Genomic DNA, 24,669 nt, shown 5'->3' on the forward strand with positions numbered 1-24,669 from the left:
AACTGTACTTCGTTTACGGCAACTGATCATGGGTCAGGACGCATGCATTCCTGCAGTGGAATAATCTAGGCGTAGCACGGATTAGAGAGCTAATTTTTTCGCACACTATCGCTCACGCGGAGAGGTATATGTGACAACTACGCCCCTTGCTCTGAAAATTTGGCGATTTTCAAGCGCTGAGGCCTAACTAACGGTGTGTTTTCCTCGTAACAAGGACACCTGGTTATGCAGTTCTAAAGCTTTTTGTCAGTTGTTGCATTTTCTTCTGTTTGCAATTTTATTTTTTTGTTGTTGGAAGAAAGAAAGGCTCGCATGGCACACACCCTTGTTATCAATAATAAGCGTAAGGACACTGGAGAGCGTTGCGGGGAAGGCTGTCGCCTCATCTCACTTTAGATCACCAAAGTGTTCCCTTGAAATTTTTTCAATGCGAGCGCTTATTTTTTCCACCTCGTAGGGCGCAACCAGACCAAAGTTAACGCCAATAATCATATCAGATGCCGCAGCTTGAGCACGCCAAGGGCGTAGAACTGGTTCAACTAAACGTGTGCCTTTGTTCAGTCTTATGGTCTGCATTCTCCAGGTAGTCTATATATAGATGTACTGTCCCCAAGTTATGTCGCAGCTAGAGACCCTAGCGCATACACTCCGTATTGCAAAACACAGTGCCGCTGGGCTCCAGCGTCCCTGCGCCACACCTGATTATGGGCACAGTATGGCGCTGCAGACTGAGGCGCGACACTGGTTGCCCTGGTTTAAAAACACCTGCCTGGATTAAAAAATTCAGAAACATAAAGCTTTTGGCACCTACTAAAAAAGCATTTACAGAATAAAAATTACGAAGAAAAAAGTGATACTCGCAGGATTCGAAGCGAGTACCTTCCCACTGTCAGCCACGACGCGCTACCCTCGACGCCACATCTATTTTTCTTTCTCTATTGCCATACTACGACAAAACACTACAAAAACTGCAGGGACATTCGCCAATTCTTCAGCAACCTGCCAGATCTTCGTGGCAGGCATTGTCAGGTTTAAATTTCTCTCACAGTCTAAAATTTTTAGCCTGCGTAGCCAATCGGGTACACATGATTGTGATTTCAACACTACCCAACATCTATATACATTTTTTTGAAAATACATGCGGGTTGGTCGCACGTCCGGATCGCAATAATAAGCCACCAGTCTGGAGCGTTATATGCTTTTGAGGCCCTAGAGCATTATTTCGTCGAACGGGGAGCCACTTCATTTTTAATGGACAAATATCTGACGCCCCCCGGATGAAGCGGAAACGTTTTGTTAATGGTTCATCGCAAAACATTCCAAAAATACTTCCGCTGCCAACAGTGAATAAACATGGAGTGAATAAACATAGTCGATTGCTTCGGGCAACTTGCAGATTAGGCAATACGAACCCGACGGTAACAATAAACCCCTCCCTTCTAAAAACTTTTTACCTGGTAATAACTTGTAGAAGAAAGTTTTGGTTCCTGGCTCCACTTGCACTCTTTTTTCTCTATTCAAAACGTCACCATCGCCGCCTACCTCGTACAAGGTCTGTAAATTGGTATCTGATACAACAAGAAAACACAGATCTACATGTAGCTTTGTCCTGCTTCACTTCACTTGAATATTCTTTCGAGAAAAGCGCTACATGAAATTTAACTTCGTCAACAACTTCTCTCAATTAGCGTAAAGTTTTCTCCGGAATACTCTTTTTTTCCCACAACAAAATCAGGCAAACCGTGGCTCTACCTTATTTGGCACAAAGTTCTCAAAAGAGAATCACGAATATCTCGCAAGAAGAAAAATGTGTTGACAAGCGGGCGTAGCTAGAATTATATGTACCAGCCCGAGAACACCATTTTAACACTTTTGAACAAGTTCGTCCGTCTGTATCGTTCCCAGTCGTTGAGCAAACAAAAACAGCTAAACTGCGATATACTGTAGATTTGGCAGGGAAGAGTGCAGCAGTTGCATGACGTACCAGAGCTTGGTGACAAAGAACAAGTTGCCCCCCATCCATATAGCAAAAGAACAAATGTGCCCCCCTTCCATATAGCTGCTTTTTCTTGTACTTCGTTCACTTGTTCTTTCCTGTATGCATCATTGTCACGGTGACAATTTAGTGGAACTCTTAATTGCGGTGGCTGTTCCCCAGGACGCCTTTGTAGAACTTTCGGAGGTCGACGGCCAACCCCAATGTCAAATTCCCTGGCACTTTGCCCTGTTCACTTCACAACTGACGAAAGCACATTTTTTTTTTATGCCAGGTCTTGATGTATATTTCAGTGCCGCCTGCACAAGTCATGAAGTAAAGTTGCACCGCCTCTGAATAGTTACCGCTGTAGTGCAGTTAGCCGGCTCTCGGCATTTGCCGCTGACGTTCTGAAATGCTGCATGCACAGTGGTATGCATGCAAATATTCTACAATGACAATTTTCACAGCGCTGGTTGTTTCGTCGTGCTCCTGTACCGCGCACGGAACTGTCGTTACACGCGGCGCTCCGGCACACACCTTGCTGGAATATTACGCGACGTAGCTTCACAACCTGCCTGACGAGCAGGGAAGATCCAACACATCAGGAAGCATTGGGCGACTGATGGCTCGGCGGTTGATACCTAGCGCTAGAAAAAGTGCAAAACTGAAGAAGCACGCAGGAAATCAGACACTCGCGCTGTGTGCTTTTTTTTTCTTTTTAAACACATATTCATCGCTTGGCAGCCGATTTTTTTGTTGTTTCATTTTTTTCCTTTCGCTGGTGGGGAAAGAGAGCAGGAGTATGCTTGCTATTTCTTAGTCCTCGTTTGGTTTGGTTTGGTTTATGGGGTTTAACGTCCCAAAGCGACTGAGGCTATGAGAGACGCCGTAGTGGAGGGCTCCGGAAATTTCGACCACCTGGGGTTCTTTAACGTGCACTGACATCGCACAGTACACAGGCCTCGAATTTCTCCTCCAAAGAAATTCAACCGCCGCGGCCGGGATCGAACCCGCGTCTTTCGGGCCAGCAGCTGAGCACCATAGCCACTGAGCCACCGCGGCGGCTAGTCCTCGTTTAAAGCCTAGGATGAAGAGAGCTGTGCATAATTTGGTGGTCCCCACAATATTACAGTGTCTTAAAGCATGTATGTCTGAAGTTTACGACGATGCCCTACAGTTCCCGTTTAAGCTTTGCCTTGCCGCTGTGGCGCAATGGTTACGGCGCTCGGCTGCTGACCTGAAAGACGCTGGTTCGATCCCGGCCGCGGCGGATGTATTTCGATAGAGGCGAAATTCTAGAGGCCCGTGTACTGTGCGGTGTCAGTGCACGTTAAAAAACCCCAGGTGGTCTAAATTTCCGGAGCCGTTCACTACGGCGCCCCTCATAGCCTGAGTCGGTTTGGGACGTTAGACCCCAATAAACCAATAAACCAAACCCATCCGTTTCAGCTTTCCGTGGCAAGTTGTTCCTCAACGACTGATTTGAGGGTCATCGCTGCGTCGATTGCCGTCTTTATGTCGAAAGTTTAATGAAAAAACTTTCCTAGTTGAAAACAGCAGTAAGCTTAAAAGTATGTTTTTTCACCTTCTTGAAATTTTCAGCATATGGACAAAGAACTATTTGTCGAACAGCTGTCAATCTGTAGTAGTTAATACGCGACGACTACGCTGTCTTCCGATTGGCTGCGGGTTCCCCCAAAGAAGTGTGTTGTCACTACGGTTGCTTTTACAATATACCAATTATGTTGTGACTATAATTGAACCCATCGACCTAACCAGGCTGTTTATGGATGATTCTGCACTTTTTCAGGCAACAACTTCAAGTAGCAATCAATATCATCTTAATTACTTTCACTCACATTCTTCAATGGTGCGAAACGTGGGGAATGAACCCCAGTAATGATAAGGCAGTCTTTATTCCCGGTCCAAAAAGCTCCACTTTCGCTTGCGTACAGGCTAGGTTCGTAACAACTGCAGACGTAGACTAAATATAAGTACAGTCGCTATAAATGTTTGATGAAATCTGTATATAGATAACATCTGCCGTTCTGCGCTGCGTAAACTACACTTTATTAAAGACAAACCGCCGTGGTGGCTCAGTGGTTATGGCGCTCGGCTCCTGACCCGAAAGGAGCAGGCTCGAACAAGGCCGCGGCAGTCAAATTTCTAGGAAGGAGAAATTCTAGAGGCCCGTGTACTATGCGATGTCAGTGAGCGTTGAAGATCACTACGGCGTCCCTCAGAGCCTGCGTCCCTTCGCGACGTTAAGCGTTAAACCCCATAAAGCAACCATAAACTTTTATTGAAGACATCAGCTTAAAAATCCTCCCCTCCCCCCACCTCTCTGTGCAAAATTAACTGCTTACAATTCACCAATTTGACCGAAGTACGATATGCATGCGTTGTTTGTGATCCCTTTTCTAAACTCTGTATTACCCGTCTTGATAAGCTACGTGGGTTTACTCAAAATTTTCTCGTTACGGTTCACAATCTCCGATAATGCAAGCTAATAGCATTCAGCGCTTAGAACAGCGGAGGGAAAATGGATAAAAGTCTAGCAATTAACCCCTCACGCAATCTCCTGCTTTCAACTTCGACGCACACTCGCCCCCATCGTCATAATTTGGTGAAACCGTAATTTCAACGAACAAAGTTATTCAAGTTTTAATTTTTTTCCTCACACCGCAACCGATTGAAATAAATCATTGTTGCGTTTCGTCAAACATCGTTGTTTTTTGAACTCTTTTTAAATATGTTTTTTTTTTACATTTTCACTCCCTGCCCACTCTGCTTGGACATGTGCAAATGTTGCATTTCTTAATGAAAACAAAAAAAAATGTCTATACAAGTCAACCGTAGATTCTTGGCACGAACGCTTCATGACGAATATTGAGAGCTCGGCTTTCATGCTCTAATCAGGCGTGTTCAATACAACGGTTGCAACACACATCAGGAGGTGCTCTGAATTCGTGAAACTTTTCTGGCTTTTGGCTTTATTTTTGCAAGGAAAGTGGCAGCAGTAGTTTTGTGGCTGCAGTTTTTTTTACGGCGATTACCGCCATTGGCGAGGAAACACAGCGGGCACGGGTTTTTTTCGCCTGACAATATCACGTACTTGGGAAGGGAAGTTGGTAACGGCGCCAGTTTCTTCGTGCATTAGTTATTTGCGCCGGAGAGCGTTGTCCTGGCCAATTTGATGTAAGTACGGGGTATCTGGCCTTTAAGTGCCTCACGAAATGCACGCTGTCTTGGTGCACACAAAAATAAGCCTACAGGTCCCGCTTATGGAAGATGTACAGAGGGCAAAACGCATGTCTAGAACACGTTCTGAGCGTGTTTCTGGCTCAACAAGCGATAGCTCAACAAGCGGTAAGATTTCGTTAAAAATGGTCTGGATATAAACATGTGCAGTTAAACCTACAGAATTTCATCGTCATTTTTTGCCTTGGTTGCAGCATCTTTGGGAGCTGCGGAACACACAGTTTGGTTGTTCTAGGCATGTGTTTTGCCCTCTGTACGTTGGATAAATGTTTTGCTGTCCGGCTTGATATAAGAATCGAGATTTTTTTTTTTTTCAGGTATGGTGGATAGCCCTTTTCGCATTAAGACATCAGGGCTGTCGCGTGTATTCACATGGCACATTTCAGAGGCTTTACACGTACTCAGATGACGAAGGCAAGTCGTCTTGCTGAAACGTTTTCAAGCAACCTGAGGCTTTCCCCCCTCTTGTTCACTCTGTAATCATCAAGAGCCCACCTTCTCTCTGCAATAGATGGCTAGGGTTGGTCACCTTTGGTATAATAAAAGCTGCAGGGCAGCAGTACGCGCATTTTGGTACTACGATGCGCCGTATGCGCCTCATAATATTTCTGACGCAGGCTGACAGCATTCGTGGTGCGGACCCTGTGCGAAACGCAAAACACTCTTCACATCGAGAAGATCATCATCAACAGCGGCCTTCACTACATGATGAGACAGCAGCAGCAGGACGGCAGCTTCCTGGATAACTACAAGCTGCACGACCGTGACCTCTTGGTTAGTGCAGCTGAATTTAGCTTCTTGAGCCGCGCTCAGTAATTGTTTTTAATCCATGGTCTTAGTTATAGAAATTTCCTATACGAAATTCGGTTAAAACGTAAGCGATGTGGGCCTGTCCACATGGCGTAATCGCCTCCAACGTATGCCCGGAAAGAGCAGACTAGTCTATGCGCTAGCTTGAGTGGCAAACACACCGTTTATTATTTCCAACATTCAACTCGCTTAAAGAGAACACCTCAGTGCCAACGCCACTACACAAGGCGGAATGGCAATTTCGACAGTCCGCCTTGTCGCATTTTCATCACACCGGGGGCGCCTTATGTATTCTGTGCGAATGCGTCGAGTTTAATATTGCAGTGCTCAAAACGGCATAATAAGCTTTGGAAACTGAAGGTACGATATATTATGGCATAGTATAGGGGGTTTAACATCCCCAGCAGAGGAAACAATTTGTTCATATGCGTCTGGGCTTGACAAGCAAGTCGCTCGTAATTCTCCCTGCTTTAGTTGGAAGGGATACCGGTATGCTCTTTTGTTTTACGTACTTCGCTTGCTTCCATCGTGGAGCTTTCTTGAAGGGCGACAACATGCTTCATGCTAAACGTGTCTTGAACGTGTCTTCGTGCTAAAAGAGCTGAATATATCTAACTCAATCCCATTTTGAGCTGCACCTGACACAGATAACGGTAGCTGTCACCATGGTTGGAGTAAATGCTCTGCTCAGCACAATGTAGATAAGAGCAGCCGTCGCGGTGACTCGGTGGTAATGGCGCTCGGCTGCTGACCCAAACGATGCAGGAGAAATTCTAGAGGCCCGTGTACTGTGCACATTAAAGAACCACTGGTGGTGGAAATTTCCACAGCCCCTCACTACGGCATCCTACATAGCCTGAGTCGCTTTGGGACGTTAAACCAGACAAACCATAAACCAAACATACAGGAACACTAACTATATAGGAATAGCATCGTGTCCTCATGGGAAATATCAAGCGTGCTTTTACTTTTTTCTGTCTCACCACATTCACGCAATAGCTACTGCGCTGTTCGAAATTTCATGAACGTTTATTACGCACAAGCATGCTGGTTATAAGCACTGATTAAAGTTCTAGTTTAAACTTCACTTAGCTATATTGAGATGTAATAGTAACGGCAGTACAGCAGTGAGGAAGGCAGCGAAAGGGGCTTCCAAACGAAACTCCCCATAAAGCTAGCATGCGCCCACAAAAAACTGATTGACCCAGCAGCGGCGTAGCGACAGGCGAGCTCGGCGGTCATCGAAATTAATGCCCGCCGCTTTCGACCGTGCTCAATTTAAAGCTGATAGCGAACTTTCGAGATAAGGCGTGAAAAGTTACATTAGTCTGAAACAACATAGAATGTGCTCCACCTGGATGCGATCAATCGAGATAAACCTCAACGCCTCTTGCATCACAAAAAAGCGATAAAGCCCCGAGCCAGAAGTTTTGAAGAATACACACAGAAACAGAACAAAGATTAGCGGCATTATTCCTCTCCCGAAGAAGCATTGACCAGATGTTTTAAAGCAGATAAGATGACATGAACAAAATTAAACGGCGTGTGCACAATAAACACCGAGAGCGGACGAACAGCATCCTTTAGCGCCCATGATACGGCTTAGGACGGACGACATAGACAACTTCAGGTAGCACGCGGCGCCGCTGGGATGTAATCATTTCCTCCCGGACGACTTCATAGTCCAGTTCACCTAGCCGACGAAGAACCTTGTACATACGGGCCGAAATAGCGGCGCAAAAGTTTCTTCCTAAATCCTAGGCGGCGACTGGGACTCCAAACCCAGACTTGGTCTCCTGGCTTGCATTCCGCGTTGCGTATTCGTCGATTGTAGCGACTGGCGTCGATCTGCTGCTGGTCTTCGTTCCGTAATCGGGCAAATCTTCGCGTTTTGGTAGGCGGCGATGTCGACGTTATCTTCTTCGGTAAAGTTGGGCAGCATGGCGTCTAGCGTTGTGGTGGCCTCACTGCCACGGACGAGCCTAAAAGACGTCATCTGGGCAGTCTCCTGCAATGCGGTATTGTAGGCGAAGATGATCGAAAGCAGGATGAAGTCCCAGGTCTTGTGTTAGGCATCGATATTAGATGGAGAGCATGACAGCGATGGTTTTGTTCGCGCACTCGTTCAGTCCGTTGGTCTGCGGATATGCAGTTGTTCTCGGGTGGCTTGCTTGGCTGTAGCGCAGGATGGCTTGCGTCAGTTCCGCCGTGAACGCTGTTCCTCTGTCCGTGATGAGCACATCGGAGGTGCCACGTCGCGTAAGATTCCACTCCACGAAAGGTTTGGTGACTTCTGCTTCTGTAACGTTCGGTAGGGCTTTAGCCTCGGCACAGCGGGTCAGGTAGTCGCTCGCTCTGGTGATCCGCTTATTTCCAGACGCTCACATCTAAAAAGGGCCAAGAAGGTCCATGCCGATCTGCTTGAAGCGCCTTGATGGTGGTGCAACAGGGTTCAGAATTCTTGCTGGTCGGGTGGGAGGGGCCTTTTTCATTGCTGCCAATCTCGGCAGGTTTTCAAATACTGGGCGACATCGGCACAGCGTCGGGGCCAGTAATACTTGATTTGAATGCGGCGGACGATACGAGAAAACCACAGATTCGGAGCTGTCGGCTAGTAGTGTGAAGCCTGTAAACTTCTTCACGGAGTCTCGCAGGTACAAAAAAAAAGATAGGCTGTTTTGTTCGCTGCGAAGTTCTTCACAGGGACATCATTCTGTGCACAGAAGGAAGGCAATCCTCGCTTAAACTAGGCGGGGGGTGTAGGAACCTTGCCTTTCAAGTGCTCGATAAGATGTTTTCGGTCGGTGTCCTAGCGTTGCTATAGTGGAAAATAGCTTCAGCTGATGGGTCCCAGGCAGGCGTCCTCATCGTCGTCCGGCGGCGGTGCATCTAAAGGGGCTCGTGGCAGCTAAGCAGTCGACGACATAGCGCTTGCGTTCGGACATGTAAAGAAATTTGACGTCAAACTCCTGGAGGGGCAGGCTCCATCGAGTGAGGCGGCAGGAGGGGTCCTTCAAACTGTCAAGCCAGCACAGTGCGTGGGGATCGCTGACCATCTTGGACAGCGATCCGTATAAGTAGGGGTAGAATTTCGATGTAGCGTAGATGATGGCAAGGCACTTGTTTTCTGCTGTCGAATAGTGAGCCTCTGTCTTGGACAGGAAACATCTAGCGTATTCGATTAGTTGCTCCAGTCAGCAGGTTTTCTGAATGAGGATGGCGCCTAGAACCACGCTGCTTCAGTCAGTACGAATTTAAGACTGGGCATTTTGATCGAAGTACGCGAGGATAGGTGGGGACTGTTAACCATCCTGAAGATTCTTGAAGGCTTCTACTTGCGGCGCTTCCCATTTAAATGGCACGTTTACCTTTGTAAGTTGGGTCAGTAGCTCAGTGATGCGCGTAATGGTCGTGACAAACCGTCGGTAATGCGCGCACAGCCCGAGGATTCTGCGCACAGCTTTCTTATCGGCCGGCGATGGAAACAGTGTGATTGCAGTTGTTTTCTGCGGGTCTGGGAATAATCCCCTCTTGCTGGCAATGTGGCCTAGAAACAGGAGTTCTTCATAGGCAAAGCCGCACTTATCTGCTTTTTTAGGCTATACAGTAGGACATGATTGCCTCTTTTACTATTCGAAGCCTTTCTAGGTGCTCTTCAAAGTTCGAGGCGAGGAGAGCGACGCCATCTTAGTATACCAGACAAATGTGCCACTTCAGGCCTCCCAGAGCTATATCAGCTACTCGCTGAAACGTCGCTGGTGTGGAACAGAGGCCAAATGGCATCTCCTTAGCGAACGTTGGATAGTTCGTCAAGGAAAACGATCTTCTGTTCATTGTTAACGTGTCGGCATCCTTCGCTGAAGTTCGTAAGCTGCACTTCAGGTTGACCATGTAGAAATGTGCAGTGCCTTTTGCGATGACGATGCCTTGCTCTAGAAGCAGCTCCGCGTTCCCCTCGATGAGAGCTTCCATGTTCTTGGCATCAGTGGCATATACGGTGACTATGACCCTTGATCTGGGTGGGACGCTCACTTGTTCATCCAGGTCACTCAGGCAACCATGCTTCTCTATGGCTGTCATGGAAGGGGTGGCTTCGTCAGCCGAAATCGTGATTGGAATAGATGCACGGTAGCGATGATCGCATGACTAATATAACTGCAGCGCAAAAAAGCCACACGTGGAATAAAACACTCGAGATGTACCGTCTTTGTCAAAAGTAACCAGGCTGCATGGTTTGTTTCTAGCTTGTATAGTGGAGCCCTTGTGGCTTTCCTAAAGATCGAAAGGAGTTGGAAGGTAAGAAGACCCCCGGTTCTTACCTTTAACGACCATTTCAACTTCAGGGAAGCTGTAAGGGCTCCACTGTACGAGCTAGAATCAAGCCATGCAGCCTGGTTACTTTTGACAAAGACTGTACGTATTGACGCTGCACACACAACTGATTCATTTCACCAATACATGGGAAATATAAATGCTCTGTGCGCATGTGCACAGAACACAGAAGAAAAAAATAAGGAAAAAGACGTGCCTAAGGCAACTCGGAACATTATACATCGTGTGATGCGTATGGACTTTTTTTCAGAGACAGGGTCGTATTCCGATCTTTCCAAGTTAATTGAAGCATCGCTTACGCAATTATCGCCCCTTTTCGTAAGGTATGCTTCCAGTAGTTAACGCGAAGTTGGATCTTAGCTTTTGCCTAGAATTCTTGCGCTGTCAAAATGCGGCCAAAATTCATAGCAAGAGCTCAAAATGATCAACCAAGCTCACATCTTCGTTATTCTCAAAATCTTGTTCGTGCTTCCTTAACCTCTCGTTGACGCATCTGACAATTTGGCCGACATAGGCTTTTCCGCACGACAGCGGACAGTAGAATGACTCTGCACGGTCAACAATAATTAAAAGAGGCATAGCGAACTTGTGCTTCGAATCAGCACTTCAGAAATCGTGCGAACATGAAATGCAGGCCAGCTTTTATAGCCAATTGCTAAGAATTTTGGATTCAGGCTACCTTCGGTCGATCATGATGGCTGTTGCCGAGACCTTATTGACGAAGGTAAAATAGAGCTCTGCAACCCTGAAGACGAGGAAAGCTGAGCTGACCTTCCGACCAGAAGTTGCCCTAACCTGCGGAACGTTTTGCATAACTTGATGAAAGTAGTGAACAGGTTTGGGGTGCCGCTTGTTTTTTCGGCTCAGGTGAAGCTTAGCCAACTATGCATTCATATCTCCGGCAAGGAGACCACCAAAACTCGATGCGGAAAAAAGCATGCCAAGCCGTATTAACGTATTAACTGTGCCAATCAGGAGTGGTGTACGAGGTTCCACTTTGGTCCGGAAAAGCCTATGTCGGCCAAACTGGCAGATGCGTTTTTTAGAATAACGAAGATGAGCGCTCGGTTGAGCACTGCTGGTCCTGGGATGAATGTTCGCTGAATTTTGATAGTGCAAGTTTTCAAGGCAAAAGCCAAGATCAAACTGCACGTGAACTACTAGAAGCATACCTTATAAAAAAAATGGACGGTAACTGCTCAAGCGATGCATGAATTCCCTTGTACAGATCGGAATACGACATGTTATCTCTAAAAATATACGATGTATCACACAATGTAAAACGTTCTAAGTTGCCGTTGGCACGTGTCTTTCCATTTTATTTCCTCTTTGCTCTGTTTAAGGGAGGCGTAGTGCGAAAAAAGACAGGGACGAGAGAGACACAAGACACGGGTCCAGCGCTAAATTACAACTGAAAAATATGAAGCGAATTCCCGAGCTCAAGGCACAGCAACAACTGCACAATGCACAGCAACAACTGATTAGATGAAGCGGAGAGATAAACCTTACCTAGCACGACTCGAACACAACTTACTCACCATGACGAGAGCTGGACAGCCCCGTGCCAAACCTTCGAATGGTAACGCGGAAGCGACTACTTAAAATTTAGAAAGATGGATTCCTTTTGAAGCAGAACTACCGACCTGCCACTGATGCACTTATCTCTTCCCAGCTTATGAATGAATGAAGCCTCAGGAACCTCCATTGCTAGCTGTTCTTTAGAGCGACCAAGAACTTTAGTTTTCCCGAAAAGCGGATGACAACCGCAACTTGAGCAATGCTTAGGCGGATTCTTACTTTTTTCTGATCTGAGGGACCTAGCATGTTCTCTTAGGCGATCATTGAGGCAACGACCGCTTTGCCCTATATAAACAGGGCCACAGCTTAAAGGGATCTCGTACACAACACCTACTTTGCACTCAACAAACTTGGTTACATGATTAACACTGCAAGCCGGTTTCTTCTGGCTTCGGCTTGAAAGTGCACAAAGGTTCGACAATTTGCGAGGATCCCTGAAGACGACGTCCGCACCAAACTTTCCCGCTATCCTTTTCAAGTTATGAGATACGCGGTGAATGTAGGCTACCACCTCGTATTTCTTTCCCTTTTTCTTATGTTCTGTTCCATTGCTGGAATCAGGTTCTTTTTTTTTTTGGTTTCGCAACTTCTTAAGCAAACCCTCAACAGCAGCAGTGAGCAACGACGCAGGGTAGCCTGCATTCTTGAGGCGTGTAGCCTGCAGATCAAGTCAGCTCCACTTTGTGGGGAAACGACTTGGAAAGCGCGGATCTAAAAGACAGAGAAGCAATGCCACAGTTGACAAGTTTTGAATGTGCGGAATGAAAAGGTAACGGTGCTTTTTTCGAGCGTGGCATATAGGCCCAACAAATGTGGCTTGTCATGTTAAAATGCAACCTTGGATCTAAAAACTGTAAAGAGTCATTATGTGGTAATTCAAAAGTTAAATTCATGGTCTTGGATACGGCACGAAACCGCTCCAAGACCGAGTCAACAATAAGTGCAAGGTTGTCTTCCCTTAGTTGTAAAAGGACCAGGAAGTCGTCGACATATCTAAACACGTGAACCACGCTTTCATTCCTCACAATCTGATTAAGCTCAACGTCAAGTTTTGCCAAAAAGATTTTGCATAAAACAGGCGCAACACTAGAACCAATACAGATGCCTAGTTTCTGGACAAAAAACTTATCCTGAAAGCTAACAATCGTGGAGGACAAGTAAAACGTGAGCAGTTCCAAAAAAGCCTCCACCGTTAAACCGCAACTGTTGCGGAAAGCCACACTTCCAGACAAGTGAATACTTTCAACAACTGCAGTAAGAAGTTCATCACGTGGCACTGAATAGAACAGTTCTTCAATGTCTATGGAGAAGCCACTGTTCGCACCCCGCAAGTCATGACGAAGCGCATCAACTACTTGGTGCCCGCCGCTCACTCTGAAGGGGTCTTCGAATTGTAGTTTTCTCAGGTGAACTTCTAAAAACCTGCTCGCTTCTGCATGCCACGAGCCCCGCTCCGTAACAATCGTCCTGAAAGGGCACTGTGGCTTGTGTGGTTTTACACTGAAGAAGACATTCAAAACGTGGCCCTCGCTCTTCTCGACACCTTTCTTAAGCCTTTCCAAGTTCATCTCTTTCAAGGAGCGCAACAGCCTGGGTCTTCACTGTTCTGGGTTTTAAGGTGGTTTCTTAAGACAGCGGTCTCTTAAGACAGCGGCCGACAAGCACGTGTGGTTGGCTTCGGTCCGCAGGATCGCAGCAAAGGTAGACAGCGACGACAAAGCTTGGTGCCATGCTGAAGGCTTCGACATGCTTCTAAGGAGCCTCGGTGTACAGAAGGACAGCCTGCCGGTATTGCGTGATATTGCAAATCACATCCGTGAGTCCGACCTTTCCCTTTTGCTTGCGGATAAAGAAGGCGGGTTCGTTGTTTTGCCCCAAGTCCTTTTGACGAAAAGGCCCAGTTTGCCATTCAGAACAGCTTTAAAGAAACCGCCTTAAAACCCAGAACAGTCAAGACCCAGGCTGTTGCGCTCCCGAAAGAGCTGAACTTGGAAAGGCTGAGGAAGAGTGTCGAGAAGAGCGAGGGCCACGTTTTGAATGTCTTCTGGAGTGTAAAAACACACAAGCCACAGTGCCCTTTCAGGACGATTGATACGGAGCGGGGCTGGTGGCAAGCAGAAGCGAGCAAGTTTTTACAAGTTCACCTCAGCAAACTACAATTTGAAGACCTCTTCAGAGTGAGCAGCGCGGACCAAGTAGTTGATGTGCTTCGTCATGACTTGCGGGGTGCGAAGAGTGGCTTCTCCACAGACATTGAAGAACTGTTCTATTATGTGCCACATGATGAACTTCTTACTGCAGTTCGTGAAAGCATTCACTTGTCTGGAAGTGGGGCTTTCCGCAACAGTTGCGGTTTAACGGTGGAGACTTTTTTGGAACTGCTCAAGTTTTACTTGTCCTCCGCGATTGTCAGCTTTCAGTAGAAGTTTTTTGTCCAGATACGAGGCATCTGTATTGGGTCTAGTGTTGCGCCTGTTTTATGCGAAATCTTTTTGGCAAAACTTGACCTTGAGCTTAATCAGATTGTGAGGAATGAAAGCGTAGTTCACGTTTTTAGGTATGTCGACGACTTCCTGGTCCTTTTACAACAAAGAGAAGACAACCTTGCGCGTATTGTTGACTCAGTCTTGTAGCGGTTTCATGCCTTATCCAAGACCATGAATTTTACTTTTCAATTACCACATAATGACTGTACAGTTTTTGCTGCCGCGGTAGCTCAGCGCTTATGGTCCTCGGCTGCTGACCCAAAAGACGCGGGTTCGATCTCGGCCGCGGCGGCTAGAATTTCTTTGGAGGAGAAATTCTAGAGGCCCGTGTACTGTGCGATGTCAGTGCACGTTAAAGAACCCCAGGTGGTCGACATTTCCGGAGCCCTCCACTACGGCGTCTCTCATAGCCTTAGTCGTTTTGGGACGTTAAACCCCACAAACCAAACCAATCCATCTTTACAGTTTTTAAATATAAGGTTGCATTTTAACATGACAAGCCACATTTGTTGGGCCTGTATGCCACGCTCGAAAAAAGCACCGTTACCTTTTCATTCCGCACATTCAAAAGTTGTCAACTGTGGCATTGCTTCTCTGTCTTTTAGATCCGCGCTTTCCAAGTCGTGTCCCCACAAAGTGGAGCTGACTTTTGATCTGCAGGCTACACGCCTCAAGAATGCAGGCTACCCTGCGTCGTTGCTCACTGCTGCTGTTGAGGGTTTGCTTAAGAAGTTGCGAAACCAAAAAAAAAAGAAACCTGATTCCAGCAATGGAATAGACCCCAAGAAAAAGGAAAAGAAATACGAGGTGGTACCCTACATTCACCGCGTATCTCATAACTTGAAAAGGATAGCGGGAAAGTTTGGTGTGGACGTCGTCTTCAGGGATCCTCGCAAATTGTCGAGTATTTGTGCACTTTCAAGTCGAAGCCAGAAGAAACCGGCTTGCTGTGTTAATCATGTAACCAAGTTTGTTGATTGCAAAGTAGGTGTTGTGTACGAGATTCCTTTAAGCTGTGGCCATGTTTATATAGGGAAAATCGGTCGTTGCCTCAATGATCGCCTAAGAGAACATTCTAGGTCCCTCAGATCAGAAAAAAAAGCAAGAATCTGCCTAAGCATTGCTCAAGTTGCGGTTGTGATCCGCTTTTCGCGAAAACCAAAGTTCTTAGTCGCTCTAAAGAACAGCTAGCAAGGGAGGTTTTGAGGCTTCATTCATTCATAAGCTGGGAAGAGATAAGTGCATCAGTGAAACGTCGGTAGTTCTGCTTCGAAAGGAATCCATCTTTCTAAATTTTAAGTACTCGCTTCCGTGTTACCATTCGAAGGTTTGGCACGGCGCTGTCCAGCTCTCGTCATGGTGATTAGGTCGTATTCGAGTCGTGCTAGGTTACGTTTATCTTTCCGCTTCATCTAATCAGTTGTTGCTGGGCATGCGCGTTTCGTTCCTCGAGCTCGGGAATTCGCTTCATATTTTTCAGTTCTAAGTTAGCGCTGGTCCTGTGTCTTGTGTCTCTCTCGTCCCTGTCTTCTTTCGCGCTACGCCTCCCTTAAACATGCTTTACCAACTGGCTCAGAACACCACTCTGCTCTTTGTTCTGTGCGCTTGCGCAGCGGAGCATTTACATTTTCCATGCATTGCTGAAATAAATGAGGTGTGAATGCAGCGTTTGTCCTTGCATTGAGTGTTTGCTTCCCTACGTGGTTTTCTTCTTTTCGCGCTGCAGTTATGTATAAGCTAAGCGAGCAACTTGTCCAAAAGCTTGTTTTACTAAAGATCGCCTGATGTTCATTTACAAAATCCATGCCCAATATGACTTCGCGGGCACACTGCTGTAACACTACGAAGATCGCAGCATAGGTATGTCCCTCGCCAGCTACTCGAACTGCGCATCGTCAAATCACGTAATTAGGTGGCCTCCTGCGGTGCGAATTTTTCGGCCGTCCCAAACGACAGTGACTTTTCTCAGCTGCACGGCGAATGTTCTGTTCATCACCAAACAACCGGCTCCAGTGGTGACTAGAGCTGTAACTTTCCGGCCTTTGATAGCCCCTTCTAAGTCAGATGTCCTGGCTATTGCGTTGCACGTCGTCGTCGGCGTCGGGCAACGGCTTCGTCGAGGAATTGAACAGTGGGTAGGGTTTGTCGTAAGGGCTTTTCTGGGTGACAGCGCCCAGCATCCTCTATAGGTTTTTTTGTTTAGTTTTCACTGCGGGGGATGGGAGACCTTCCGCGAAGAGCCGCTGTGTGTGTAGCTGTGTCCCGGGGACCCAAAACGTGCTTTGGACAGTGTTGGTGAGCGGGCCGGACAGCTCAAAGACAAGTGATTCTCTAATCGCAGGTTCTGGTTGACCTCCCGTGGTCGTTTACCTGGGAACGGTCGCGGGGCATCGTTGTTCTGTAGGGGCAGTGCGGAAAGAATGTGGCCGGGCTCGCCGCAAGGAAGCAGAGCGGGCGGCGCTGATTCGGGGTTCTCCATAGGTCTATTTTTCTTGGCTGACCTTGCAGCGCACGCGGGTGGGCGGGCGACTGGCGTCTGTGGGGCGGGGGTCTGTGCTCCTGGCGTAGAGTGGCACGACGCCTATGGCTGGTCACCGCGGTGGCGTGGGTCACGGCATGGAGATCTGTGGCCTTGGAGTTGGGGTGCCTAGGGGCTGTTGCACTTCTTCCCGCACCACGTCCAGGAGAGTCGGTGCTGGCGGCTGTGTGAAGAATGCCAGCATTTGTCATAGCTCCTCGCGGACGATGTCTTATAGGCTGTCATGTGATACTCGAGGTGTCCCATAGCTCATGGAGGCGGATGGTGATGTATGATCTTGCTGCCGGGCCCCGATGTCGAGGGTCTTCTCGATTGTAGACGCTTCGCTTGTGAACTCGGCAACTATCTTGGGTTTGTTTCGGACCACTCTGGCGAAGAATTCTTCTCCGATACCCCGCATCCAGAAGCGCCCCTTCTCTGTCATGTTAGGGCAAGTGCATCAGAACAGACGGCACATCGCTTCGGCGCAAGCAAGGACGGTCTCATTTGGCAGTTGGATGCACGTCTCAAGCAGTACTTAGTCTTTTTCTTTGCTGACAATGCTTGTGAATGTTTTCTGAGTTCTTTCCTTAATTCCTTCCACTCGCAAGGAAGCCGTATGAAGCTTGTACAAGCTGGGCCATTCAGGAAGAAAAAGTACCGTAGTTTTGCTTGGCCGTCCCATCGGTTGAATGCCACCACGCGATCATAGTGGTCCAACCTTTCCTCAGTGTCTTTCTGCGGTAGACAACTGAATACAGGAGGATCACGGCTGTTGAAGAACAGGCGTTGATGATGCAGTGTTGCCCTCCATCTTCAGGAGTTTTGCAGGTCCACCGCATCTAGCACCTCTACCAGACGTCACGTAACAGTGGCGGCAGTCTGGCAGTGAGGAAGACAGCGAAAAGGGCTTCCAAATGAAACACTTTATCAGGCTTACTTGAGCGCACATAGAACCGAAAGACTCGGCGGTGGCATAGCAAGAAGCGTGCTCGGTGGTCGTCGAACAGAATGCCCGGCTGTCTCGGCCGTGTTCAATTTACAGCTGATAGCGAGCGAACTTTCTATATGCGGCATGCACAGTTACCGCACCAGTCTTAAACATGGAAGAGTCAGCTTCGCCTGGATGCGATCAATGGAGATAAATCTGATCGCGTCTTGCATCACAAAAATTGCGATAAAGTCACTTGCCGGCAGCTTTGAAGAATGAACAACCACAAAGGTCAAAGATTCGTGGCAATATTTCGTGGAACTCAGCTCAGCCAGCCGACTGCTTTCTCTTGTATTGAAAAGTGCGGCAGTGAGAAGCACTCTACTTTATTCCTCTTTTGCCTTTTTTTTTTCAGGGAGGCGTGGATGGAGCACTACCTCTGACAGCGTACACAGTCCTCACGCTAGAAGAATGTCACCAAAGGGGTGTTGAGGTGATGGCGATTTTCAGTTTTGCACATATTGCTGTGCCTATATTTTCTAATTAACTGCATCAAGCTCATTGTGTTACCAACAGCCTTCAACCAGGTACTCGCACAAAGTCGCTTGTAGCAAACGCACCACGAGTTAGCTGAGCTTATGTTCGTAGATTTTAGAAATTAAAGTACAATGATAACCAATATTGACCAATATTGCAACCGCTTATAGTTTTCACTTCAAAGCCACCCACCCTTAATAAAGTCGAAGAACGCATTTACAATCAGGGCTGTAGTTGTATTCGAAGTTTTCTTTCTCTATTCTCACCATAGCAGGCCTGCAAAAAGGCTCTCATCTTCTGTTTCTTGCGCTGAAATTGTTTAACGCATATGCCCTTCGTGGCGACTCAGTGGCTTTGGCAACTAGCTGCGAGTACGGACGTCGCAGGTTCGCTCCAGGCGGCGGCGCCGGCGGTAGTATTTCATTACAGGCGTAATGCTAAAACCACAGTGTGCTGTGCGATGTAAGCTTATGTTAAGCAGTCCCAAGTGGCCTCAATTAATTAGAGCCCTCCACTGCAGTAGCAATCATACTTACTGCGTTACTTTGGAACGTTTAGCTGAACGATTTGCGTTTGTTTCACGCGTGTACATGGTGTCCCAGCTAACTTGGACCAAGATTTCAAAAAAACTTCAGCGTTCTTCAGAACTTAAATCACGTGGATGATGTTAGTGTTTATCTAAAGTTACAGTACCTACAGTACCATTTTTCTCGCTCGTCCCATTTGAATAATTCGCCGAGATAAATAAATTACCTTTTTTTAAATATGGCATGAAACGTTCAGGCGCCAATTGGAAAGTTGTGGAGCTCCACAAATATTGACCAACCCAGGCACTTCTAACAAGATAGACTTAGCGCGGCCGTTTTTATTCCGGAAAAACGAAAGCCTGCAAAGTTTAAAAATACCACGTGGCAGCGCGCTCCATGCGGCCGAATGCGCCGCGATTACAGCGCTCTCATCAGTGCTTTGTACAAAACATCACTATCTTCGCGCCTTTCGTGCAGCCCAAGACAGAGCTTCGCGTTGTGCTTGGTTTCAAGACAAGCGTCAGTGGTTACGGGCGGCAGTTGAAAGGAAGGGCGGCTGTCGTTTCTGCGGCGATAATTGCGCCCTCACGTTAGCAGAATGCAAGCGGAGGAACGATGACAATCTCATGAGTTCGATATTGGGAGCAAGGTCCCAAAAAGAAAAAAAAAACGCATATAACAAGCTTTTCGACGCCGGGTGAATTACGTCGGGTGAATAGTACTGGTTCAGGGTTTCTTCTTTCTCTTCATCGACGTTATAAAAAAAGCGGCTTACCACCGCTCGGCGTGGCATATCGTGCAGAAGAACTCTTTACGTGGGCACTGGAGGTCCTTAAGTGTTAAAAAATGTGACCAAAAGGCCAAAGCATCTACCAAAGCATCTATGCGGACGATGTGACTGCCGGGATCTGCGAAGGAAACGACTGCTACATCACATCCAGGCTTCAAGGGGCAGCAGGTATAAACAGCAAACACGCAGAGGACGTAGGTCTATGCTGTTCGCCAGAAAAATCGTAGCTCCTAGTAATGACCAGCACTAGCGGGAAGATAACTCCAGATATCAAATTTAAAGTCAACGGGAACTAAGTCCCGAAAATAGATTAAATTAGAATATTAGGTATGATTATCAACCGCAGGGTAGTAACAAAAGCCTGATTAAGAAATTAAAAGGCCAGGCGGAGCTCGTAGACAGAGCATTTAAGAAGACATCCAACAGAAGGAGTAGCCTCACGTAGGCTAGTAGACTCAGACTCGTACAAGCTCTGGTCACGAGCAGAATCTGCTACGCGATTCCATTCCTAAATATTAACTAGACCGAAGAACGGGAAATAAACACCATAATTAAGAGATGCCCGAATTGCGCCCCAGGACTCCCCATAACTATTTCTAACGACATTCTAGAGAAAATGGGGTTGCATAACGAGTGGAAAGAGCTAGCTGCGGCAGTCAGGATATCCCAGAGAGAGCGACTCGCAGGAACGGCGACGGGTAGACAAATATTCGACTGGGTAAGCCTACTAGCGCCCGGAGAAGGCGAAAGTGTCAGAGAAAGCATATATCGAGAAATCTCTCACCCATACTGAAGAACATGCACCCCGTACACGACGACAGGAGGAGGAAAAGCAGAGCTGAGCACCTCGCTAACAGATTGGACAAACTTCTGCCGGGATCGGTCGCCTACACCGATGCAGCGATCGGGAAAGAAGGCGACATAACCTCGGTCGCCCTATTAGACACCGGGATCGCCATAGGAATCGAAAGAAACCGAGATCTACCGCCGGTAGAGGCGGAGGAGCTGCAATAGCCATTGCCATTGCACAACCAGGCGTGAAACACGTCGTCAGCGATATCAAAGCGGCGGTTAGGAATTTCAGCAAGAGCAGAGTCAGCAATCGTGGTGCCAAAATTCTGAACGAGTCGTCTCTCGCCGAAAGCGTGACCATAATCTGGACCCCAGCACACGCCGGTCTCGCCGGCAACGAGGCTGTCCACATGCTCGCCCGCTCCTCGCTACCTCTGGGGGCTGCGGACGCCTCCACAACAACATCTAAAAGCAAAGAAAGGATTGGTACGTTTAGGGACGTAACCGACGATCTGAAGAAAGACCGGAGGATATATCCGCCACCGGATAGATCCCTGAGTAAAAAGGAATCGTACTACTGGAGAAGACTCCAAGCCCGAAATTTCTTCTCACCTCTGTGGAGGAGTCGGACAGGTGCCAGAGGGCGGAAGAGGGACGGTGCAGAAACCGAAATTTTAAGATTTGCGGCCACGTGGCAACATTAGATCACATAATATGGAGATGCGTTCCTGCCCCAGGGTCCAACGCGATTGAAACTAGCGATGAATGGGAGACCAGGCTAAGAAGCTCCGACGAAAAAACTCAGCGCTTCCCCGTCCGCCTGGCGGCCGACGCTGAAGACTTCTTGTCCTAGACGGGATCGGATGTCCTCCAGCCGCGGTGCGACAGACTGTCTCTTCGGACGCCTGCGTGCAAAGCCGGAGGTGGCTGTCGCGCCATATTCGGCGGAAATAAATGTTCTCCCTCCCCCTCCTTAACAAGAGAGGTTTGAAGTCCTAGAATATTTTAGTACGCTGAAATAGAGTAGTCATGTAAGGAAGCGCCTAAAGGAAGCCTTAATAGGCAATCGATTACTGCTGTTCATTCTGCGGTTATGCGAGGATAGCGTTGTCCTTGGGCAGATTTCGAATGGAGCCAGAACTCAAGCTAAAAGTAGCCGAAAGTAGCCATGCAAATAAATCATTGCGCCAGATTTGCAGTTAAATAGAACAGAAGCGATATAATGAACACCATTTTATTGATGAAATTAAACAACAGAATTTTGAATCAACACAAGAAATAGAATAAACCGCACAATTTCGCCCTTTGTCTTGGCTTACAAGCCACAAAAAGATTGCACATGTATAAATTACGAAAAGTTCAGAGCAAGTGCACATAGCCTATTTGAGGTAGATAATGCTGGTCCATTGTTTAAGGAAATTCCCCGAGGGTAAGTAGTATATGATTTATATGGGTTGAACGTCCCAAAACAACTCACGCTATGAAGAACGCCGTAGTGAACGGCTGCGGAAATTTCGACCACCTGGGGTTCTTTAACGTGCACTGACATCGCACAGTACAGGGGCATCTAGAATCTTGCCTCCATCAATTTTCGACCGCCGCGGCCAGTGTCGAACCCGCTTCTCTCGGGTCAGCAGTCGAGCGCCGTAACCAGTGAGCCACCGCGGCTGCCCAAGGTGAAGGAGATTTGAAGTAAGGGAGTAACTACTGATTGGCATCCACCCAAGCGCTGTCATATGGCTGCAACAAAAAGTCACAGATTTCGCAAACACTTCGTAGTGGGAAAAAAGTTTGTTTTGGTCTGGGGATTGAACCTGGAACCACCTCTTGTCCGGGCCAGTTGCTCTACCAAGAGGGCTAACCAGCACGGCTAGCAAATCGTAAAGCGAGAGCTAACTGACCGAAGCGGAAGCAGTGTTGGTCCAATTATTAGGGGATCTCCAAGGTGGAGTAGATTTGTTATAAAGAAGTAATTACTCATTAGCAACCAACAAAGAACAGCCAACGGCTACATTAGCATCCACTCAAGTTTTTTGTCCTTTCTTCATTTTGTAGCGAAAGCTACATTGGCCACGAACTTGCTATTTCGCTGTGGCGGGGCTCCGAGGAGGCACAGAGACCGACCTTGAGCCGTTGCCAAGCAACCGCCGCAGCTGGCGGACGCGGCGCCTTCTGGCATGACGTCACACCGCGCTTCTCGCCGCGGACCCGCCGCCGCCGTTTCGTATGCTTTCGCTACGTATATCCTAGCATATCCGAGCTAATACAGCGACATTTTTTTCTTGGAACGCTCGTTTTTCACATGGGGGCTTTCCCATGGCAGACGCCGGTAGGTGCCGCAGGCGCCTCGACACGCAGGATTCGCGCCCGCGGGTAGGACGCGCGCGCGCATCGGCCACCATAACAAAAAAGCTCACAAATAATGGTTCGTCTATATAATTGCTTGATATTATCTATGCAATTACAAAAAAATGGTTGCGAAATGCGTCGAAATAAAAGTTAAAAGCAGCCAGGTAGCCAACCTGAAAATTTCATCGCCAGACGGGGTCATAAAGTAGCCAGTCTGTCTCAATGTAGCCACCAACGACAACCCTGTGCGAGGAGTACGTGGTAGAGCCGACGAACCAATAGCGGATATCCTCTGTTCGGGCGGTCTTTGGTGCTAATTGCTGAAGAGGGAACATACTGGGACGGTGCAGGGTATCAGACCATTAGCATTCATGGCGCCAGGTGTCCATTGTTCACCTCCTTTTAGTAGAGTGGGTGTAAAGAGGCTTTAAGTGCTCCGTAGTTCTTTTTTATGCACCATAAGCTCTACACGCAATGTCACTGTACAGTGTTGCTTGCACAGCGAGCCCTTATCCATCCAGGCTTTTTTTTTCAGGAGCGGAGGCTTTAATAGTTGTTTGTTATTGAGTGTGCAGAGATCGCTTGAAAGTTAGTGGTCTCAATACTACCAATTGAACTATTTTGGGTCAAGCTTCTTTATTGCTGAGCCGAACGCAGTGTTTTCGGAGATTTGAACCAAGTAGCATCCTCTGTGTTCGCGGGGAGATCTTTTATGAAAAGGAAGGTCTCATTTAAAAGACAGATCTCGTCTCTTTGCATGTTTCTAGCCGCCAACTCTCGGAATAAATAAATCCGCCAGAGAAAGTTTCAATAAAGGCGTGTTAAAAATCGGCACAGCTTATTCGTACCAGACGCACCTAGATTGACGTAAATTTTGTGTAGCTAACAGGTGAGACAGTTCTGAAGTCTAATCTTCATATCTTAGAAGGTTTCGCGCTGCGGTGAAGCGGCAAGTAATCGTGTAGGCTCTGCATTTTGAAGCGAAAAGGTTCACTAGGCTAGTCAACCCCGCGCTTTGCGCGAGCCGGAGGCCAGATTTGCCACTTCTGCGCATGCGCGAACCGAGCGACGTGACGCACGGCGCAAGTGGCCGCCGCCGCTGACTCCGTCGCCTCACCTTTCGCCTCCGCCGCGTGCTACTGCGCATGTGCGCCGCAGCTTCTCCTCCTCGCCACCATTTGACCTTTGCCCGCAGCCATGCTCAGTGCGCATTTTAAAGGAGGGGCATATGAGGCGCTCTCGCCCATAGAACAGGCTTAGACACTCACCATGGATGGAGAAGGAGAAGGAGCAGTCGGACGGCGCAGAGACACCGATCCAAAAGTGGTAGCTTGGGAGTTGGCTGAAAAGCAGCGAGAGCTTTTCGCCTCGAGATATCCAGGCTTAACCTCGGCTAAGCCCCATCCATTTTTTTTTGTTATGTCCACTGTACTAAGCAGACAGTATCATGCAGGTGCCTAGCCTGCCAGAGTCCATCGCGAGGGCGACAAGATTCATCGAAAGGGAGCTGAAGCATAACAGTTCGCCCTACGTGCTCTCACTGGCTGCGTACGCGTTGTCATTTGGAGACGGACCCGTGAAGGACGACATTCTCCAGAGACTACGCGGCATCGTCGAGACAGGAACTGGTAAGGACTCAAAAGCTCTTTTGTACACTTCCGAAAGAGAGTATTCAGTAGGATTTCTCACTTGTGTCTCGACAGAGACGACTGACATAAACGTCACCAATTGAATCGTAACATTATTGTCCCCAGTCAGTAGCCGTAGTATTAGGCAGACA

The 24,669-nt window shown here is 47.7% G+C and overlaps 1 protein-coding gene across 1 annotated transcript in view; it reads left to right on the top strand.

Annotated features, from left to right (window-relative positions):
- Positions 1-24,669, top strand: part of LOC149345005 (complement C3-like) — a 189,155-nt gene that overhangs the window by 102,218 nt on the left and 62,268 nt on the right. Inside the window, exons 15-17 of the mRNA XM_089547344.1 lie at positions 5,857-6,013; positions 18,310-18,387; positions 24,343-24,517. Coding sequence (XP_089403470.1) covers positions 5,857-6,013; positions 18,310-18,387; positions 24,343-24,517 — 410 coding nt within the window. The remainder of the gene's footprint in view (positions 1-5,856; positions 6,014-18,309; positions 18,388-24,342; positions 24,518-24,669) is intronic.

The sequence above is a fragment of the Amblyomma mixtum genome, chromosome 5, assembly GCF_055824585.1.
Source record: "Amblyomma mixtum isolate Tamu chromosome 5, ASM5582458v1, whole genome shotgun sequence".
In the NCBI taxonomy this organism is placed as follows: domain Eukaryota; kingdom Metazoa; phylum Arthropoda; class Arachnida; order Ixodida; family Ixodidae; genus Amblyomma; species Amblyomma mixtum.